General features: G+C 39.1%; 1 protein-coding gene across 4 annotated transcripts in view; it reads left to right on the forward strand.

The window, feature by feature from the left end:
* The first annotated feature begins 903 nt into the window (after nucleotides 1–903).
* Nucleotides 904–23,334, forward strand: part of DMTF1 (cyclin D binding myb like transcription factor 1) — a 56,083-nt gene continuing 33,652 nt past the window's right edge. Inside the window, exons 1-7 of one of the 4 annotated variants that reach the window (XM_037889267.2) lie at nucleotides 904–1,061; nucleotides 11,994–12,110; nucleotides 13,132–13,254; nucleotides 14,362–14,456; nucleotides 16,549–16,663; nucleotides 20,065–20,141; nucleotides 21,693–21,850. In XM_037889267.2, coding sequence (XP_037745195.1) covers nucleotides 12,002–12,110; nucleotides 13,132–13,254; nucleotides 14,362–14,456; nucleotides 16,549–16,663; nucleotides 20,065–20,141; nucleotides 21,693–21,850 — 677 coding nt within the window. In that variant the 5' untranslated portion in view covers nucleotides 904–1,061; nucleotides 11,994–12,001. The other 3 variants (XM_043552586.1, XM_043552592.1, XM_037889268.2) reach the window with 3 other exon arrangements.

A 23,334-nucleotide genomic window follows, 5' to 3' on the forward strand; every position in this document is an offset into this window, starting at 1 on the left:
TCTTGCCAACGGGCAACTTCATAAGTGCTGGAACTAGAGATGCAGCACCCCCAGGCTTGAAGTCGTTTCCATTATATACAGGGTTCACAGTTTGGTTCAATGCCACTCAGCACCCCCACTAGAAAAACTGCTCCAGCACCTCTGTGCATAGGAAGTGCTGAGGGAACAATTTGTACAGTGGGGGTGCCGAGAGCTATTGAACCAAACTGTAAACTCTGTATATGATAAAAAGAAAAGGAGGATTTGTGGCACCTTAGAGACTAACAAATTTATTTGAGCATAAGCTTTCGTGAGCTTGAAGTGAGCTGTAGCTCACGAAAGCTTATGCTCAAATAAATTTGTTAGTTTCTAAGGTGCCACAAGTCCTCCTTTTCTTTTTGCAGATACAAACTAACACGGCTGCTACTCTGAAATCTGAAAAGGAGTACTTGTAGCACCTTAGAGACTAGCAAATTTATTTGAGCATAAGCTTTCGTGAGCTACATCCGATGAAGTGAGCTGTAGCTCACGAAAGCTTATGCTCAAATAAATTTGTTAGTTTCTAAGGTGCCACAAGTACTCCTTTTCTTTTTGCGAATACTGACTAACACAGCTGCTACTCTGAAATCTGTATATGATGGAAACCACAGCGGCACCCCTAGTTCCAGCACCTATGCACTCAGGGGTGGGATGGGGAGGTATCTCCTCTCAGCAGAGCCCACAGAGGAGTGGAATAGAGTCTCCCTTTAGCAGGGGTTGGGAGTGGGGGTGTTTCTCCTCTCAGCAGGGCACACACAGAGGAGTGGGATGAGATAGAATCTCCCCTCAGCGGGCACACAGATGAGGATGGTGTGACCTTTCTCGCGCTCTCCCCCAGCCCGCCCAGCTCCGTGAGCTTTGTGGCGCCGCGCCGCGGCGGAAGCCGGTGGGCGGGGCGGCGGCGGCTCTTCCGGCGGCTCGCTGGCTGCCCGCGCCCCGGCCCCGCTGCTGCCTCCCCCGCTCGCTGCCGCTCTCGGCGCCTCCATCCTGGTACTTCAGAGTCTCCATCCTGGTTTCTCAAGTGCCCGGACCCAAAACAGGAAGTAAGTGCGAGGGGACCCGCGGGCTGCTGGGGCCGGGAGCAGCCGGCCGCAGGGCGCGGCGGGAGAGCCCGGTGGCGGGGCGGCAGCGGGGGGCGGCGCAGCCCCTTCCTCTCACCGACGGCTGGCGGGGATAGGGAGCGGGGCTCGCCGCGGCCTCAGCTGCTGCCGCCGCCGCCGCCGGGCGAGAAGAAGCCGCGGAGACAGGAAAATGGCGTCGGAGCTCGAATGGGACCAAATGGCGGCGCTGCCGGGCGGGGAGCAGCGGGAGCTTGGCCGGGGGGCAGAGGCGGCTTCTTCCCCCACAGCGCCCCCCCCCCGAAGCTGGGGGTGTGGGGGAGCAGCCCCCCCCCCCGCCCCCGGGGGCTGTAACTCCTCGGCAGGAGGGCGGAGCTGGTGCACGTGTGGGCGTGATTGTCACCGGGCGTGGGGGCGTTATTATTGCAACAAAACAGTGAAAATGGCAAAGCAGGTGAAATATAAAATGAAAAATGCGAAGTGGTTTTTTAGAACGTATGGTAGTGAAAGCGCCCCAGAGGAGACTCGTGGTGCGGGGGAGAAGGCGCTTACGGATTATTGTTTGCGCTTTCGGAAAAAATTTTTTTTTTTTTTTTTTTTTTGCCTTTTTCCCAGATTTTTAAACTCGTGTCTTTAAATGTTAAAAGCCCGGCTGCAAAGCATGAGTAACATTTCTTCTTTCCTGGGTCTGGTGGTTTGTTTTATTCTGGTAGGTGACATGATTGGGTTTTGTTTTTTTTTGGCAGTAGGTGTTATAGTAGGTTTCTGAAAGAGGAAATCTATAAAGAGTGAGGATTTTCACTTAAATATGGAAAATTGCCAGAACTTATTTTTTCAACTAAGTTGATAATTATGCTTTAGCCATGCAACCGAATGCATCCTGTTAGGAGAACATATGTATCCCTGTTTTATGGAAATTATTGTGCTTTGTTTTAGTTGTGTAATGAGTTCCGGCTATGATGATGCATAATCAATACGTTTATGGTAAATGCAAATATATCCCTCACACCACGTCTCATTAAGCAATTCAAAGAAAGTACAGCAAAGTATATGTGTACACTGACTGAGAGAGTTACTGAAATTTTAGTTCCCAGTTAGAAGTAGATAAGGGCATTCACATAACCTGACAATTATTTTGTTATTTGTTGACAAACATACAGACAGTGTAATGTGTAGTTTGATACATTGACAATATTCAGGTAATAAGCATCTTACAAACATGAAAGATGTAGTGAAATAAAAAGATACAGCTTGACAATGACTTTGCCATGTAGATGAAGACAACTGTAAGGAAAACAAAACACTGGAGTTTGGATGATATGTGCTAGGGGTCGGCAACCTTTCAGAACTGAATGCATCCAATGAAGTGAGCTGTAGCTCACGAAAGCTTATGCTCAAATAAATTGGTTAGTCTCTAAGGTCCCACTAGTACTCCTTTTCTTTTTGCGAATACAGACTAACATGGCTGCTACTCGGAAACCTTTCAGAATTGGTGTGCCAAGTCCTCATTTATTCACTCTTATTTAAGGTTTCGCGTGCCAGTAATACATTTCAACGTTTTTAGAAGGTCTCTTTCTATAAGTCCATAATATATAACTAAACTATTGTTGTATGTCAAGTAAATAAGGTTTTTAAAATGTTTAAGAAACTTCATTTAAAATTAAATTAAAATGCAGAGCCCCCCGGACCGGTGGCCAGGACCCGGGCAGCGTGAGTGCCACTGAAAATCAGCTTGCATGCCGCCTTCGGCACACGTGCCATAGGTTGCCTACCCCTGGTATATGCCATCTGAACGTTGACTGAACTTTATAAATATAGGTTTCAGAGTAGCACCGTGTTAGTCTGTATTCGCAAAATGAACAGAGTACTTGTGGCACCTTAGAGACTAACAAATTTGATTTCTCTAAGGTGCCACAAGTACTCTGTTCTTTTTATACAAAGAAGAAAGGGTTTTTATATTTAAACATTTGTGTAGTCAAATAAAATCAAATTCTTTAGAGTGGTACTGTAAATAATAGGAGTATCGGCTGAATCAATAATATCCCACAGAGGTGTGGATCTTGCAACAGTTATCAGGGCTGGAACCTGAAACTGGCTCCTTGCAGAGACAGTTGTAGGATCGGAGCTGAAATATTAACCATTTGTGTCAATACTTCAACATAGGTCACAGCACTCTTCTTATTTATAGAAGTTAATTCGTATGTTCAGCTATGCCTCTCAAAGCATCAGAGCTATGGCTTTCCATTATCATAATTACAGTAGGTATAATACTGAACAACTTTTCATATTTGCCAGTGTATTATGAAATATTAATGTATCTAAAGGTGAAGAGACAATTTTGAACATTAATAAAGAGTTGTAATTGAAATACTTTTTCTTTAGTGTTTGTTAGTGTATACCAATCTATCAAGCTTTTCTTCACACCTATCCCGGTAGTATTTGAGAGCCTCAGAAATGGCCAGTGGTCCAATTTTCCATTGTTCTATATGATGGATGAAGGCATGCTCTCTGCTTCATATTGCAATCGTTGGCTAAAACTGTGTACTAGCACACCAGTATATCTGGAATACCTCATAAACTATTGGTCTGACCCAATATGGTCACTCTTATCTAGCCCAGTATCCTGTCTTTCGACAGCAGCCAATGCTTTAGTTGGGGATTGGTCCTGCTTTGCGCAGGGGTTTGGACTAGATGACCTCCTGAGGTCCCTTCCAAACCTGATATTCTATGATTTTGTGAATACCAGGTGCTTTAGAGGGAATGAATGGAACAGGTAATCATCAAGTGATATGTTCCCTGTCACCCATTTCCCAGCTTTTGGCACCATCCCTGCCATCCTGGCTAATAGCCATTAATGGACCTTTTTTGAACCCTATTATAGTCTTGGCCTTCACAACATCCTCAGGCAAAGAGATCCACAGGTTGACTGTGTGTTGTCTGAAGAAATATTTCCTTTTTTTTGTTTGAAACCTGCTGCCTATTAATTTCATTTGGTGACCCCTAGTTTTTGTGTTAGGAAAAGGAGTAAATAACACTCTTATTTACTTTCTCCACACCAGTCATGATTGTGTAGACCTCTACTATATCCCCCTTAGTTATCTCTTTTCCAAGCTGAAAAGTCCCAGTCTTGTTAATCTCTCCTCATATTGATAATTAATCTCTCCTTGTTCCTCCTTTGACTTCATGAAGTTGTCAATTTTATGCTGGTGTAAATGAGAACAATTTGTCTCAACATCTGTCTACTATACCTTCTATCTCTGTGATAACCCATCTGTATAAATGTTTGTTATAAATGCTGCTTTTGAACTCAGTCGACTTCATTTCAAATCATTTAAAATAAATCATGACGTATAGAGTGAATTTCCATAGAAAACCTCTTACATGGAATCTCTGTGTTTGGGCTGACGACACTCCCCCCACTTTTGCAGCTATTTAAGAAGATTTCTTTGTGACAGATTTTTTTGAATCTGAAATACTTAACTGCTGGGTCTAATTTTGCTGTTACTGCACCATATGCTATTTGGACAGCCAGAAGCAGCCATTGTGAGCAAGAAGTCATCTTGTTTATGTAGTAGTTTTTACAAATGTGTGCCAGGTGACCAGTGAAAACTGCTGATTATGATTGCATATGTATTTATTAACTTACTGACTTTTTAATGAGAATACATTCAGAACACATCAAAAGAGTTGATATAGCTTAAAAGTACAAGGTGTTGTAGGTTGTGTTATAATTAGGGCTGTCGATTAATCGCAGTTAACCCATGCAATTAAAAAATTAATCATGATTAATCGCAGTTTTAATTGAAATGCTAAACAATAAAATACCAATTAAAATGTGTTAAATATTTTTGGATGTTTTTCTACATGTTCAAATATATCGATTTCAGTTAAACACAGAATGCAAAGTGTATGGTGCTCACTTTCTATTTTTATTACAAATATTTGCACTGTTAAAATGATAAACAAAAGAAATAGTATTTTTCAGTTCACCTCAGACAAGTACTGTAATGCGCTCTCTAGCGTGAAAGTGCAACTTATAAATGTAAATTTATTTTGTTACATAACTCCACTCAAAAACAAAACAATGTAAAACTGTAGAGCCTATAAGTCCAGTCAGTCATACTTCTTATTTAGCGAATCACTAAGAGAAACAAGTTTGTTTATGTTTACAGGAAATAATGCTGCCCGCTTCTTATTTACAATATCACCTGAAAGTGAGAACAGGTGTTCACACGGCACTGTTGTAGCTGGCATTGCAAGGTATTTATGTGCCAGATATGCTAAACATTCGTATGCCTCTTCATGCTTTGGCTACCGTTCCAGAGGACGTGCTTCCATACTGATGATGCACGTTAAAAAAATAATGCATTAATTAAATTTGTGGAGAATTGTATGTCTCCTAGTCTGTTTTACCCCCATTCTGCCATATATTTCATGTTAAAGCAGTCTCAGATGACAACCCAGCACATCTTTGTTTTAGGAACACTTTCGCTGCAGATTTGACAAAACACAAAGAAGGAACCAATGTGAGATTTCTAAAGATAGCTACAGCATTCAGCCTAAGGTTTAAGAAGCTGAAGTGGCTTCCAAAATCTGAGAGGGATAAGGTGTGGAGCATGCTTTCAAAAGTTTTAAAAGAGCAACCCTTTGATGTGGAAACTACAGAACCCAAACCACCAATAAAGAATATCAACCAATTCAAATCACCAATAAAGAATATTCTGCTTGTGGCATCTCACTCAGACAATGAAAATGAACATGCATCTGTCCGCTCTGGATCGTTATCAAGCAGAAATCATCATCAGCATGGACGCATGTCCTCTGGAATGGTGGTTGAAGCATGAGGGGACATCTGAATCTTTAGCACTTCTGGCACGAAAAATATCTTGCGATACCGGCTACAACAACACCATGGGAATGCTTGTGACATTGTAAACGAAGCACACAGCATTATCTCCTGCAAATGTAAACAAACTTGTTTGTCTGAGCTATTGACTGAACAAGAAGTAGGACTGAGTGGACTTGTAGGCTATAAACTTTTACATTAATGCAGTTTTTTTTACATGATTCAACATTTGTAAGTTCAACTTTAATGAGAGAGATTGCACTACAGTACTTGTATTAGGTGAATTGAAAAATACTATTTTTTTTAAGAGTGCAGATATTTGTAGTAAAAAATAAAGTGGGCACTGTACACTTAGTATTCTGTATTGTAATTGAAATCAATATATTTGAAAATGTACAGAACATCCAAAAATATTTAAATAAATGGTATTATATTATTGTTTAACAATGTGATTAATCGCATGATTAATTTTTTTTAATCTCTTGACAGCCCTAGTTAAATGTCGGTTACAATGGTGATAGCCTTGAATAACTACACTAATGTCCTATCAATTCGAATGTAGTTGCTCCAGTTTAGTTTTACTGTATCTAATAGCATCTTGTAGCAAGAAATCAAACTTTAAAAAGAAATACATTTTTTACCCGGTGAAATTAGCAGTGTGGATCCATTGAAAAAGGACCCATTTGTGGCACTTGACGGGAGGACTAGATCTGAAATCAAGTTAGTAGGTAGAAGGCTATTGCCACTGCTTTGTTAATTTCCTGATGATTAAAAGGTCATATTTCTTCTTAAATTAGTTCAGAGTAAGCATTAGATCCAATAATGAGTGTATAAAAACAGTTTCCGTGGAACTTGCTGTTGTCCCAGTACAGTTACATAGTGAAATCTCATGACTAAGAGCACTATAGAACTTTTGTTACTGAAAATCACAATTCTCAATTTTGATGACTTAATGTAAAATCAGCTTTGTCAGAGATTAGGTGAACCTACTGTACACCCCATAATTTTCTGAAACAGGTTAACATTACTGCACTATGTAGTTTCAGTGGACTAGCTGCTATGAACAATAATCCCTGAATCTTTACTATCCATATTAAGAAAAAAAACATTAAAACAGTCTGCCCATAAGCATTGTTTAACCCACACAATATGTTCGGTTTCATAGAGAACTGTTTAAATCCCGTATGGTTTTTAATTTGCAGCTAAGATTGTTCGGGTGCACTTCTTAACAAAGCAATCTGTAAAATCTAGAAAATCACTTATTTAGGTAAGATTAGGATCCAAACCATTCACATGCTATCTATCTTCACAACCACTCATAATAAATATTCGTACTATTCCCCTTTATCCACCCAACATTATATTATCTTCTAGTACAAACCTACACCCTTCCACATAGCACACAAAATCAAACACAGTATGTACTCACATTTCTTAAGTTTGTTTATGGAAGATGCATAAAAGGATGAGCAGGGTAGCAAACTGTATGAGAGACTTAAAAAGATGATGTTTTGGAGATGGAGAAATTGTATGTTGGTAATATCAAAATTGTTGATTATCAGAAATAATTATAGGGCCATGACTGTTTGTGCGTTTGACTTTTTTGAGTAAATGGATTGTGGATGGAAGTAGTTTTTGTGTTGGAAGAGATTTATGTTGTGTCTGCGCTGAAGGAACCTTAACTGTGGTGTAGTGCCAATGATAAGATTCAGCAGTCATCGTGATAAATTGAAGACCTCCAGGAAGAATGTTTTCCCTGCAGTCAGTATCAAGGAAGTCTTCATTAGAATGCATTGTCTCCTGCAACATCACTCTGCACTCTGCTGTGTTCTGTATAAGAATGGTAGTCTATCAGTGAATTGTCTGTCGGGGTCAGTATTCAATTATAGTGTACCCATTCCTATAGTATCTGAGAATATCAAACAGAAGAACTTAGCCTAGGGTTAAAAAAGTAGCCATTAAAGTTCTGAAAGCTGTTTATTTAATAAACACTTTTTCAGAATTGTTTGATCTTGAATTTCTGTTAGATTAGCTACCCCATACCTGTGGTATGTATACACTTGCACTCTATTGTCTGTCTAAATTTACATATCTCGAAAGAGTTTCCCTTACTTTCCCTTCACCTTTTAATCCACAATTTAAAAGAGTGCACTGATTAGAAGTGTTTCATGATATTCAGATTTGATTTTCCTTTTCACGTTGCTTCACAATAATAGTTTTGCTGTTGGGCCCTCATCCAAACCCTATTGAAGTCAATGGGAGTCTTTCCATTGACTTCAATGCTCTTTAAATCAGGCCCTCGTTTAGCATGGTTTGGTTATAAATCATGGTTACCTAAGATCAGAAATTATGATTTCATATGTGCTAAACCTCAAATAGGGATGAAAGTGAAAGTAAAAAACCAAAACACTATCACCAACATAATTTTCTCTAGAAGATCTGTGCCTCAAGTCAGTATGTCCCCATCTCTTCTCTTTAGCCTTGACTTTGGCATACATCATTCTCAGGGGTAAGACGTTTAACAACAAGCATGGTATTCTGCTGGGTCTTGGGTTTATGTTGGGGAGTGCTACCTTCATTGCATAATCCCATCTTGTCAGGTGACTCCATGGGGATTGGGCTCCGTGGGGGTTTTGTGGTAGACAGGGAGTAGCTGGGAACTCTGATGGTTACTGTAGCATCATCTTTAGCTGACTCTAAAGGTACCCATGCAGATATTTCAGTGGGAGGAGGTGCTGCCCCAGGCGTCATTAACTTCTCATGGTTGCTGCTGCATAGCCATGAAAGATAAAGCAACAGTGGAGAGAGAGTTGCTGTCTCCTGTCTCTGCTTACCTTGGGGAAACTCCATTTCTTGAGGACTGTTGCACTGGAAGGCTGTACCCCACTCCCAAGATATTTCTTTCTCCTCCCCCACCTTCCAGACCTTCAGTTTGCTGGATTCTCAGACACCTTCTCTACAATTTTTCAGCAGCTTTACAGGGACAATAATGCTAACTGCTCTGCATTCTCAACAATTACTCTACTCTCAAAGTTATATTGCCAATTTAGGAGCCTACCCCCATGCCAAAATGTCTCAGAGAGATCTTTCCACTGCTTTCCAACCAGTCCTAAATGCCCATGGGAAAGGAAAGGTGGCAGGACGGAGGAAACCTCAGCTGTCAGATCTCTTTATTCGGTTTTCATTGTGGATGCCTACGATAAAAACCCTCTTCTATATTTCCCAGCATTTATAGCGCTAGAACTTCCTCCCTCTCCAAGATCAATAAAAATGAGCCTTTAGCGAAACACGTGGTTGAAATTTGCTTTTACATACAAGTTGGTCTCGTCTGTCTTCCACACTGTAGTGGGATCCATTGAAGTCCTGGAAGGAAAAACAGCTGACTTCAGAGAGAGAGAGAGAGAGAGAGAGAGAGTGTGTGTGTGTGTGTGTGCGCACACGTGATGGGGGGGAAATAATCATACGCTAATGGCTGCTAAATAAGGATGCTTCATTTCAAGAAACTTTGCCGTGAGGATTGTAACTACAACACTCCCATGTGATCCCATTCCTGTTGAAAACTGTCTAGAAAGTACAAATGTGCTGTGGCAATAAAGAGTCCTATTCTTCCATCAAAAGAACAAGTGAGGAATTTTCCTGTTTGCCAACCTCTCAAACATTAAACTAAAGAATCAAGGTTCAAGTCTAAAGAAGGTATAGTCCACCCATTAGTAAAACATGTTGAATATTTCTCAGTCTCCATGTGGGCTAAGGATGCATGTTCCAGTCCCTTAAAATCAACAACATAACTTTTTCAACAAATACTGCTTGCAGTTTAGTTTGCTCTAGGTTATCAACAGCATTCAGAATTCTCACCATAATGAAGAGCTAATACAATTTCATCCTAGGAAGCAACCATTATTACCCATATTTTAAATGGCTCGTTGTTTTAAAGTGGAATCCTTCCAACAAGCACCAGAATGGACTTGCATGATTTGTGACGCTTTCTAAGATGATGTTCATTCTAAATGCCAACAATGGTCTTATCCTCTCTAGTAATTACAGCAGTTGCTGACAGTCTTCAGTAACTGATTAGACAAAGTGATTCTATCTAAAATAATAGTAGTTTCTTGCCAAAGCAATACCACTCAAGGAACTCTATCAATTTAAAATGTAGATTGTAAATGCCTTATGGCAGGGGCTGTCTGTATAAACCCTAGCACAGTGGGACCCTGGTCTGGTTGGGATCATCTGTAGGAGTTACTGTCAATAATAACCACTTATAAAACATGAGTTAAAAATTGTTGCCGGTACTATACCGCCCCTCTGACCCTTTTTCAGTGTTTTGGTTTTAGAATAACATTTTTCTAGGTTTTAAAAAAGTATTTTTCTGTCTACTGTTGCTGTGTGGAAGAGCCACTCACAAAAAAGAAGGGTGGGGGCTGGATGGGAAACGGTGGCATCCTCCTTCCAGTGACAGGTGTGGTCTTATTTAACATCCTAACTAGAGATCGGGAAGCTAAAGTAAACAACCCATTAATAAAGTTCTCAAATGAAAAATTTCACAAGTAGTAGAGAGGGCAAAGAAATAATATAAAGAAGACTTGAAGACCTTAGAAACATGGGCAGAGAGAGTACATGAGATTTGAAAAAAATGAAAGGTAATACATCTAGTGAAGAAGAATCCAAAACATTGGTATTCAGTGGGATAGAGAAACCTGAGAAGCACCTGCAAGAGACCAGGAGCTGTTAATGGACAGCAAATTCATCCTTCAGTATTCTATAGTAACCAAAGAGGCCAGTGCATCTTTGGCTGCATATGCAGATCTATATTGTAGATAAGAGAGGTAATTGTCCTTCCTAGTACTGGTCTGGTATGACCACAGCTGAAATACTGCATTCGTTTTTGGGCACCCTGTTACCAGAAAGATATGGACAAACTGGAAGGAGTTCCGAGAAGAGCAACAGAAAGAAATGATCAGAGGCCTAAAGGAGTTTGCTTATGAGGAAAGATTAAGGGTTCAGTCCTTCAAAGATTTGCACACACAACTAACTTTAAGCATGTGAATACATCTTTGTAGTACTGAGGCCTTGAAAAGAGCCAATTGCATATAGCTTGGCTAAGCAGTGGCTAAGGAGGATAATGTGGTAGTCTATGCATGATTGAAGGGTGTAAACATTAAGGAAGAAGAGGAATTATTATTATTATATGGCAGATTGGGATATGAATAAGAGTAATGGGATGAAATTAGGAAAGTGAAAATCTGTACTTGCTGACAGTGAGATGTATTGTGGAATAGTCCCATAAAGGAAGTATCATAGAGTCATAGAATATCAGGGTTGGAAGGGACCTCAGGAGATCATCTAGTCCAACCTCCTGCTCAAAACAGGACCAATCCCCAATTTTTGCCCCAGATCCCTAAATGGCACCCCTCAAGGATTGAGCTCACAACCCTGGGTTTAGCAGGCCAATGCTCAAACCACTGAGCTATCCCTCTCCCCCTGGAAGCCCCATTAGTTGAGACTTCTTAAATTCAAGGGGATGAAGCAGTAGCAAAAGCACTGTAGGGAACAGTCATGCACTGGCAGGAAGATGGACTAAATGATCTGTTAGGTCCTTTTATTTCTAATACTTATGATTCTTCTGAAGTTTCAAATGAAATACTTTCTATTTAAATTAATAAAAAAGTCACTTAGGGAGCTTATGCAGAACCTGACTTCCCTTCTGAAAATGGCAAATGCACCTAAATTGTGAAGTTGGGCTCCTGTGTGCATATTTTAGGCACCTAGATAGCTTTGAAATAATCTTATAATTTATAGAACTGTATATGACAAAGGTACAGGAAAGCAGTTCTGTTGTGGAATAGTGTTTAAGCATGGATGAAAAGTCAAGTCAGGTATACTTTTCAAGCCTCAACTTGCTGAAGCCATACAATGAGTCAGTGTCAGAGCAAGGATAGAACCCAGGTCTCCTGACTCCCAGGTCTCTAGAGGAGTTTTGCACTACTCATTAAATGCAAGAGAAAGAATATGTCGTATATTGAAAGTAGAGCCTGCTCAAAGAAGACTTTAATTTTTTTTCTTCTGTTCAGGTTTGAGTATGAGCACAGTTGAAGAAGAGTCTGACACAGTGACAGTAGAAACCGTGAACTCTGTGACTTTGACCCAGGACACCGAAGGGAACCTTATACTTCATTGCCCTCAGAATGGTATAGAGAATTATACCAGTGTTTGTATTCTCTCTGTTTTATTGGTTCTATTTATTTTGAAACCCTTTTCAACCTCCCTCTTCACCTGTGTCCCTCCAAGTGAGATGTTATCAGTTGGATTGTCTTTGCTGTCCATGCTGAGGTTCTGTCTGCTTTGGGCTAGGGCAGGATATTTTGTGTTCTAGGGCCTCCCTTTCTCAGGATTTCCCTTTAGCTCTCTTTAAAGCTCTGTGTAAGACCTTTCCTTTCAGATAACATTTTTCTTGGGTATGTTGTCCTGCTTGTTGTCAAGTTTTCCTTTCAGCTGACTTGAATTTTTTTAAGTGGCTGGTTCCTGGGCCATTGACTCTGTTTTTAGTTATTTCCTGAAACTAGTACAGCATCTCTTGTACCTTTAACTGGTGCATTATAAAAGCAACATTTTAAAAATACAGATCTTGACTTCTTTTGGTCACACTGGATTATTAACACCTTTTATTTTATAATTTTACAAATCTACCAGTATATACTTTAATCCTACAGAGAATTTACAAACTTGCTTAACTTTAAGCACATGAGTAGCCGGTTGACTTCAGTGGGACTACTCACATTCTTGGAGTTGAGCACCAGCATGGATATTCGCGGGCTCAGGGGCTTGCTTTGCTTCTGAGAGCGATTCAAATGTTGAGACCAGAAGGGACCATTGTGATCTTCTAATCTGGCCTCCTGAACCACACAGGCTTTAGGACCTCCCTGGATTAATTGCTGTTTGAACTAGAGTATATCTTTTAAAAAAACATCCAGTCTTGATTTTAAAATTTCCAGTGACAAAGAATCCTCTGGTAAGCTGTTCCAATGGTTAATCACCCACACTATTAACATGGTTTAGCAAGAGTGAGGTTCAGTTTAAATAAGAAAGAAAAAACTTGAATGAGAGCACTGAGCAAGCTTTCACATGTTTGTTTTTAGCTTCAACAATGTTTGGTCAACACAAGGTTCATTATGTTAATAGAAAGGGCTCTGGATGTGTTTTTGTTACTAGAAGCTGATGAAGTAGACTCAGAAGACAGCACTGAACCTCCACACAAGAGACTTTGCTTATCATCAGAGGATGATCAGAGTATTGATGATTCTACTCCATGCATTTCTGTTGTTGCAGTTCCAAGTAAGTCACTGAACACTAATCAAAGTGCACATTATATTTATGTTCTGGCACTCTTGAAGCATTGAAAGACTTGCCAGAAACAGACAGGAGTGGAGGAGCTTCGTCACTGCCCTAAACGCCAGAGGCGTAACAGGAACATGATGATGACCCGTGGAGCAAAAAAAAAAATTAGGAATATTTTAGAACACTTTATTTTGTCAGTGTTTCTATCAATGTTTTACACTTTAACCCCCATAAGTCATAGACCACTTTACAACAAGCTGTATACATACAGTATCAATGAAGTAAACCCAGTGGTTGGATAGAGAGCAGCTACCAACTAGCGTACTGTACGACTCGGGGAGGCAGAGTTGGGAGGACACCAACGCAAACACTCTGTTCTTACTAAAAGAGTACAGGATCTTTATGTCCAAACAGAACAGTTGGGCTTTCCATGTTTGAGGCCATATCTGAAAGATCCACACATATGTAGAGAACTATGTGGTGCTTGAGTTATTTACCACAGTATGATAGAGAATTGAATCAAGCTTGTCAGGGTTTGAACCTGTGGTTCTAGTGAGTCTGAGTATTCCAAAACACTAAACTCTCTACTCTTTGGCTCTACTTTCTGTCCTGTTTATATGAAGTATAGTATCTAGAACTTTGATAGGACTTTATTAATTGTTATTTTTACAAATGCAAACACTGTAATGTTGGAGTTACACGAAAAATAAGCTTTAAAAGTTGCTGCCAACTGGTTTGAAAGTTATACACTAATAGTCATTGGAGAGTAATGAAAACAAAATATAGAACAGGAAAAGAAACCTTCGCATTGTGCTGTTTGCACCCAGTTATTTAAAACTAATTATATTTTTTGTTTTACAACATGAATCTACCAAAAGGTGGTAGATGTCCTAGTTGTACATGTCCTAGTTTTAAAATCCTTATTTGAACTTCATAAAGCGAAGTATTAGCAAGCATCTTCGTGTTTTTACTAGACCAAAAAATCAGTGTCAGAGCACAGCTTTATTCAGATTTGCAGACCAGGTACTGTGTTGTGTAAATCCTGTACTCTACATATCAAATATTCTAGAAATAAACTACGCTACTAATTTACATGTTTTGAAGTTTCAGAAAATGATCAGAGCTTTGAGGTGACTATGACTGCTACCACTGAGGTAGCCGATGATGAGATTAATGAAGGAACTGTTACTCAGATCCAGGTATGATAAAGCTTCAGGCTTGGTCCAAGGGCTTTTAATTAACTTGCCTCTGCATATTCATATTAAGAAGCAAAAAGTTTTGATTAAATAGTCACTGTGTGTTGTGTTTGTGAAACTGACCTACAGTGACACTGGTCTTGTTTAGAAGATTCTGTCCAATAAAAATACATTTTAATTTTTCAAAGGAAAACATGATTTGGTGAAATTTTCTGTACACTGATTGGTGCAGTAAGTTATGACAGGTGTAGCACACATGCTTTGGTTTGTTTTAGAGAGAGCCATATAGAAAGATAAGATGGCTGGGCTTTTAAATTTACCACTACTGCAGGTGTGGTGTTCAGGGGAAAATAAGTTTTACAATCCTTCTGGTAAAACCTTTCAGGTAGTACCATTGTCAAGAAAAAGAAATGTTTAAGCCTAAAAATACTCAGCTCTCATACAGCGCACTTCACATTAAAAAGCAACTTAGATGTTGGGCCCAGCCCTTTTTCCACTGAAGTCAGAGTTTTAACTTCAGTTGGAGTAGGACTGAGCCCATTATCTAATTAATCCTCACAACACCTTTGAGAGTTAGGATAGTAAGTATTCTTACCCCTATGGGGTGTGGAGTTTACAGCTCCCATCTCTCCAGAGAAGTTCCAGCAAGGATAGTTAGGGCCAAATGGACCTATTTGCGATCACTCTGCTCTCATCTGGCCACTGCCAGCCCTTTGGGGGCAGAGTTTTAAAATTCCTAGCTTCCCTGGAGGCTACAGCAATGCTCTCTGAGGCCTGGTGTGTACCTAAAACTTTGGTCGACCTAGCTACATTGCTCAGGGCTGTGAAAAATTTCATGCATTTTGTGATGTAGTTAGGTTGACTGAAGCCTCACTGTAGATGCAGCTAGGTTGACAGAAGATTATTCCATTTACCTAGCTATTGCCTCTCAGAGAGGTGACATACCTGCATTGACAGAAAAACACCTTCTACGCTACAGTTACACAGTTGCAGGGCAGTAGTTGTGCTTCTGTAGCTGCTGTAATGTGTACATACCCTAAATCTCTGAATGTTTTTCTTTACTTTTCTCTTCCTGCTGTTGTAGCCTCTATTTAAGTTGCATATCACCTGCCTCCACTCACTACAAGTACAGTTCTGCCATATCCAGTGTCTTCAAAACTACCAGTTATATTTTCCACCACACCATCTCACCTGTCTTCAATCTTCTGGTCCTTGCTAGTACTTTCCCCCTCTTATGTCTGCACTGTTTATACCCCATGCATGTCCTAACAAATTACAATTTTAAGGTGGAGGTTACAGTTGGGTTCTAAACTATTTGAGTGTCCAGTTTTAATTGGATACTTTATAAGTTGTGTTAACTAGGTTTTTTTTTACAAATATTTAACAAATTGAATAATAAAATATACTAAAAATTAATAATGCAATGCTAAATGACAAATGTAATTGTAATAAAATTAATACATCAGCTGGACATAAATAGCGACTGATTTAAGCCAATATCTGAATAAAGAATAAACTTTTTAAAAGAAAATATTTTCTTTACAGGGCACAAAAGCTGTGTTGTTAGAGATTGTATGTATTCTGTTCATTTGTGAAGCTTCTTGTAAATATCAGTCATTTCTGATGATGGTGTGTAAAGTAGGCCCACTGCAAGGAGAGAAAGACAAGGGAAAACACAGATCTGAGTTTGTAAGCCTTCACATTATGCAGAATATAGAGTAGTGGTGGAGGAGTGTAGATTACAGCAGATAAGGAAATGATTCGATATAGCCTACAATTAACAAAAAATAGAGTTTATATCAGTGCCATTACTGTGAGAAAATTGGTGTGCATTTTGTAAAGAATGATGGGGAAGAGATATTAGTTTAAGCTGGCCATGAGTATGATGGGTAAAAGTGTTGTTTAAAAAGGGAAAATATCCTGGTAGTGCCCCACCTAAAACAAATACACTTTCTTAGCAGCCAGCAAAGTGAACTAGTATGACATAGCCATCTTTTTTTCCACTTTTACTTGCCAGGTATTGCATATTAAATTCAAGGTCGGGGAATGAATGTTAAATCGGTTAACAAGGTACTCTTCAATTCTTCTTTTCAAGATTCTTCAGAATGAACAACTGGATGAAAACTCTCCTCTAGGCAGTGAAGAAGTGTCAGCTGTTAGTCAAGCCTGGTTTACAACCAAAGAGGATAAGGATTCTCTAACAAACAAAGGTAGGATATTTAGGCCCAAATTCTCCCATTGGTTGCAAAAAGGTGAGCTGATCTGTATGATATGTGTGTGAGGGTCCTTTTAAGGCTGCATAAAATACCCTGTATTTTGGCGCAAGATGCCTGCATTCTTGTTAGCGGGGTGAAGTCTAAAGCTAGAAATACAGACGCTTTCCTTACTGGGCAATAGTAAGTCTTCCATTGTCCCAGACAAAAGACAAAATAAAAAGTGAAAGGGGATCCAGAGGGATAGAGAGAATGACGACTAGGAGTAAAAATGTTTCACTGTATGTTACCAGTAATTTCAAATTAAGTTACAAAGGAGAGTAAAAATAAGGAGGCTATTTATTTAACAAAATGAAAAATAATGCCCTATAGAATCTACTGGAGCTTGTGTATGTGGCCTCCTTATTCTCACTCTCCTTTAATTTTCCAGAATGTTACTTGAAACACAATGCTAAATTAATCCTGCACTTGATGTTGATGTACAACAAAAACATGTGATCAGTTTCTACTCCTCTTGTTCCCATCTTGATGTAGAGGGATAGAGTGGTGCCCCACCCCGATGTAGCTATAGTAAGGGAGGGAACAGGTGCTATAATGCTCTCACGAGTGGCAGTGTTTTAGTAGCAGTAGTAATTATTTAAGGAGATCCTGCTTAGGGGCTTGGTAGTGTCTCAAGTCCTTTAAAAGCTTCACATGATTTAAACTTAGTGCTGCAGAGTGCTTCAGAACTTAGTTGTTCCACATTAGAGCTGGTTGAAATTTTTCATCAGTGTTTTTTTCAACAAAATTTGGCCTTTTAAGAAATATGAATATGTTTGTGATGCATTTTGAAACAATTTTTTGTTAGCTTTTTTTATTCCCTCCTCCTCCCCTCCCCCCACAATTTTTTCCCTCCTTCTTTCAGTGGGGAGGAAAGGGGTGAATGAAAATTAGTTTCTTTTTTTTCTTTTTTTTTTTTCCAAATAAAATTGAAACAAACTTTTGTGGAAAAATTTTGAACAAAATAAATATTGTATTGTTTCCTTTTAATTTTTCACAGAAACCCCATAGGTCTGAAGTTTACTGCAGAGAGAGGATGGCGGCTTGTAGGGAGGGAGCAATGACTGGGAAGCATTGGGAATGGGAACCTCAGAGCTGGGAGAAGGAAGAAGCACCCATCATATTATCTGTTCCTGTCTATCACTTTCATTCACTGTCCTGATTGGATGCATGGTTGCTTTTAAGAGCCACTAGTTTCTAATCTCCACGGTGCTCAATTCAAGAACTGAAGTGGGCAGGGGCAGAGTAGCAAAGAGACTGCTTTCCGTTTCTGGAGGCTGGGGGTAAAGTAGTTGAGACACCCCATGACAGTAGCTGGTAGACTCTAGTGTGAGGAAGAAGAGAGAATATGCACCTCCTTTCCAGCAGCCAGTGGGGAGGAATATGGACTTCACATTTATCAAAGTCAACTAGCCTAGAGCAGTGTTCTCCAAACTGTGGCCAAAGGAGTTCTTGCTGATGATTTGGTGAAGAGCTGACTGGTCACATGCTGCTGGGTCTTCTCGTTTCCAGCTGTTCAGAGTGAAAACACACTAAATATTTTCCTCATGTTCCTTTCCCCTGTAAGTAATTGTCATGGTTCCCACAGGCATGCTATATGGTCATGAATTGCAGGTGGCCTGTGCAATTGTCAATGGAGTGGAGGATTGTCTGTGTGATTGTGAATGGCAGAAGTGATGCTGGAACAATCTTTCCATTAAATTATAGCCCATATTATGAAAAAGTTTGGGAACCCCTGAGATAGTGGCAGAAACCTGTTGACAGGTGCCACCTTTCTCAGAGAAAATATGCTTATAGGAATCCCAGGAATTCCCCCATCACGGCAGTTTGGAGGTGGAACCTGAGCTTCTCACCTGGGCAGTGTGTACCACCAACTTTTATGCCCCCGGCTAACAGGTGTCTAAATAGGTTTTTCAAGTCCTGTGTCAGATTATATTAAACTTGGCTTAAGTTGGCTAAAAGTAGGCAAACATAGCAAAGGTATAATACAAGGTTTCCTTTCCTCAATTTAGATGATATTCCATGTAAAGTGCAGCCCTGTCTCCTCTTCATGATGATTTATATGCTCAGATGGTCATGTAAATGACAAAGAATTGTAACTATAAACTATAGATGTAATTTACCTCTGGAACCTCATCTAGGTCTCTGTACGTAGCTTGGAAGGAAGAGAAAGATTGGGGACATGTTGTAAGAACATTTTCCTACCCTGCAGGAACAGAATTAGCTATAATGACGATACTTTTGATTTATAATTAGATTTCAGTAAGCAAAAGCTCTTTGTCAATTTTCTCCAAATTGTTTTGCTTGTAATTATCAGGCTGAGAGGGAAACACTTGGTTTTTCTGAGCAGAGATGGGCATGTAGCCAGCATTCAGTACCTGAAGTGGGTCAGGAGCGTATCCTTAATTACGTGTGATTTGTCACTAGTAAAGATGTTATGAGCACAAAAGAGAGAAAATATCTGTAGGCAAGAGTAAAGAGGCAGTTATTTTTAATGCCACTTGGCTATTATATCATGGTATTTAAGGTTTGCATTCTTATCTCTGAATAAAATTGAATTGGTTTTGCTTTTTAAAAAAAGCCAAAAGCTTAGATGGTATTGAACTTACTGCTTAATGTTTGTTTGTATTGATTTGCATTTTTATTCAGGAAATACAACACATGCAACGAGGCCTCAGTTCTGATTGTGACCACTAGGTACTAGTCCCAATACAGATAATAATGACACTGGGCCCAATTCTGCAAACTCTATTAGGCATAGAGCTTATTACCATTGACTGCATGGGGAGCACCAACAGCAGTTAGCACTACACAGGCATGGTTGGAAGTGATAAGGTCCATAACATAGGGCTGCAGTGTTGCCAAGTGTCACAATTTTATTGTGAGTCTCGTGATATTTGTTTTTCTTTAGGCCCTGGCTCATTTAGTCATGTAAATACGTGAGAATCTCAGCTTTCATTCTTATTTAAAAAAAAAAAAAAAAAAAAAAGCTTCCAGTCCTCATGGTTGCAGAGAAAAGCCTAAACACGTGACTTGAATGCACTCTAAAGATTAAAAAACCAGACACCAAATAGAAACAACCCCAATTTTATTTTTAGGTGGCTTAAAATCATCAGAATCTTGTGATCCTTTTTTTTTTTTTTTTTTGAACTCTTGGGGTTGGTGATACTGAAGCCATCAAACATGAAAACTAGTTGCTGAGCAAATAGAGTAATTTCTGCTATATAATGGTTCTAATTAGTTTGTAACTACTACATGTTTTTCTTTGTTAATTACTTCAGTAAGGAAATAATGTATTCTGATTTCCCCCACCTTGCTGGCCTCCAGCATTGTGATTAGTTTGTCTTGTCCATTTTAAGGCCATAAATGGAAGCAGGGAATGTGGTCGAAGGAAGAAATCGACATTTTGATGAGTAACATTGAACGTTATTTAAAGGTAGGAATTAAAGTACATTAGTCTGCTAGTTTAGCTGGTTATGCTGTTTCTACTATATCCTATTTGAAACTAACTTTCTGTAGAACTTCCAAAGAGCATGCAGATGGGCTTATTTTGATCATTTTGTAGTAGAACTGATTATTGCCTGTCTGAAATACACAAAAATGTTTCTAATGCATAAAATCAGTAAATATAATTTTTATTGTAATCATACTTAGGGTTTAAGGCTCTGCCAGATCGTCTCACAACACTTCCAGTTTGCATGCTCAGAATAATTCATTGTAAAATTTTACATCAGTGTGCTCGAGTGGTGTGATCTTCCCTTGAACATGTGTAACTCCCATGGAAATCATGGCCACATCAAGAGAAGAATCTACACCTACAGAAGGGGCTAGATCCAGTCTTCACTAGGGCATGTGCAAAAACCTCTGTGTACCTTTTCCAGTACTAACACCTACCTGCACAGGTATTAGAATTTATACTCACAAAATTGTGCACATGTACATGCCTTTTTTATTTAGCTTGGTCAAATTAAAGTCTCAATTCTTTCTTGGGTTAATAATAACCCTCTGAATTAACATTGAAATGGTTTGTGAAATATAATTTACCATACCTTATCCCCATTTCTGATGTTTGCTTGTCTTTTTTACTTCACTTAAACTAAATTGGTCAGTTTTGTTTTTCTTTTATAATCAAGTTCACTTTCTAGTTCTCATTTGCTATCACAATTAAGCTTTGTTTGGGTTTCCATCAATGTAAAGAAATATCTTACCTTAAAACAGGGGTGCCCAAATACGGCCCATGGGCCGTACATGGCCCACCAGAGCGTTTCAGGCGGCTTGCTTCAACACAATAATGTTTGATCAGCATATTGTCATCATGTTTACATCATTTTAGTTTACACAGTGTGTAAATAGACAATACTGTATATAGAAACAACCTATCTAAATACATACTAAACAAGCTGAACTTAAAATATAAATCAGTACAGGTGACTTTAAATCTAATTAAAATATGTAGAATCTGTACACAAGGTTGTGCTTAGATTTATGTGGCCCTCCTGTGTAATAAGGTTGGGCACCACTGCCTTAAAATTAGCTTTACATTGATTGATTTTTTTTTATGAAAGCATTTCTTCAGATTGTTTGTGAAACTTCTTTCTCCTTACAAAAACCCCAGTGCATGAACTAAACAGTGTCAGTTTAGATTTATTTTGTGTGATATTCTCAGATTTGACATTGATTTTTTTTTTTACCACAAAATATACATTTACTAGAATTTTCAAACTTGTATGGAAATTAGGCACTTAAATGCATGTTTGGGCCTCTGAATAAATGATCTGTTTTTCAGTGATGTTCTGCACTTATTTGGGCAAATATAGATTCAGTTGTCTAATTTAGGAATCTAAGTTTACAATTTTGACCTATAGTTTTATGAAATATCTCTCATGAATTTCAGAATAATGTACCAACCTTCTCATTTTTAAAAGTTCTGTTTGTCAATGATACACAGTTTTGTCTAAAATCTCTTTTTAAAATGTGATCTGTCTAGGCCCGTGGAATAAAAGATGCCACTGAAATTATCTTTGAGATGTCAAAAGATGAACGAAAAGATTTCTACAGGACCATAGCATGGGGTCTGAACCGGCCTCTCTTTGCAGTTTACAGAAGAGTTCTTCGCATGTATGATGACAGAAACCATGTTGGAAAGTATGAAAATCTATAATGATGCATGGCTTGATTGGTATCATTAGGGTCATGTGTTTTGTTTTGGGTTTTTTGTTTTTTATTTTACATGCACTTCAAGTAATGAAAATGACATTTTGGGGGGGAAAAAGGTAAATTCCTTTCAACTGAGAGGTAGTTGAGAAGCAAGACTAGAGGCTGTAGCCATGAGATTTATTAGGCCTAGGGGGAAAAAAAGTCAAGCTCCCTCCCTTTTTGGTTCTGTTGATATAAAGTCTTGTCAGAACTTGTATAAGAGCTTCCATTGATCTCTAGTGTAGCCTTTGTACATGCACAGAGATGAATTACTGGCCATGCAGCCCATTGCTGTTGCTCCATGTTATTGCTTCAGCTATTTTTGTGAATTTATGGAATTAATTTATTGTATATTGAACACACAAGCAACCATGCTTGTTGTATTTGATAACACTGATAGCACATTTGTTAGCAAACACTATTTTACTTTTCTAAACATTGCTTTAACAAAGGTTAACTATTCTCTAAACACTCCTGCATTTTAACAAGTAGATAAACAGAAAGCGTAGATGACTTGCCCAAGATGTCACACAAGTGAATGTTGAGTCAGCTTTAGAAATCAGTAGTTCCTGGCTCCTGGTACTGAGCTCAGTCTGTTAGAGAAGGCTGTTTCTCTAAATGGGAGGGAGATGGGGAATTAAAAGCAAACAAAAAAAAATCATGGTTGGCTGATTTAATTTTGATGGTATAGCTCAAGAAGTGGACTCTAAAAGAAGCAATCTACAAACTTTTTTTTTTTTTAAAGAGTGCATAGCATTTTTTTTAATGCTTTTTCGCATTAACCATTAAGTTATTGAAGAACTTTCACAGTGGTGAAAACTTAGAAACATAAAACATTCAGATGAAAAGCCATTTCTCCTGCATCCTGCAGGTCAGTCCAGGCAGTGGATGCTAATGTCTCCTGCCAGTAGTTCAGTACCTTTCCTTGTGTCCTTTTCCATCAGGTGGGATGATTCTCTTTGACCTAAGCTTTGCAATCTTTTTAGATTTCTTTTTCTGGTACTTTGTTTAAATCAGTGGGATTAGTTAGCTAGGTGCTAATAAGGGACTCATCTTGTTTTTCCTTCCTTTCTGTAACTTCCCAGAACTTTCTCTGAAACGTGATCCCATTGCTTGTCCACTACTGTAGGGAGATGTATGTTCAAGATAAAAACAACATCCCATTAGAGGCAGGGATTTGTTGGCCAGTTATCTTTTCTGTGTCCTTTGCAGACACCTCGGATTTATATAAGACCTTCTCTTTCCTTCTTAATTCTTAGTCCCTTCCTTTCCATAATTTTGTATAAGAGCTTCCAAAGGACTGATCCTGCATCAGGATATGCTAGCACACTGTTCCATTGACTCCAGTGGAATTTCACATCGGTGCATGGGACTGCATTGGTGCAGCCTACTGTAGGATTGGAGCCTAATGCATCTGTGATCGTATTCACTAT

This window comes from Chelonia mydas, chromosome 1 (genome assembly GCF_015237465.2).
Source record: "Chelonia mydas isolate rCheMyd1 chromosome 1, rCheMyd1.pri.v2, whole genome shotgun sequence".
In the NCBI taxonomy this organism is placed as follows: Eukaryota; Metazoa; Chordata; order Testudines; family Cheloniidae; genus Chelonia; species Chelonia mydas.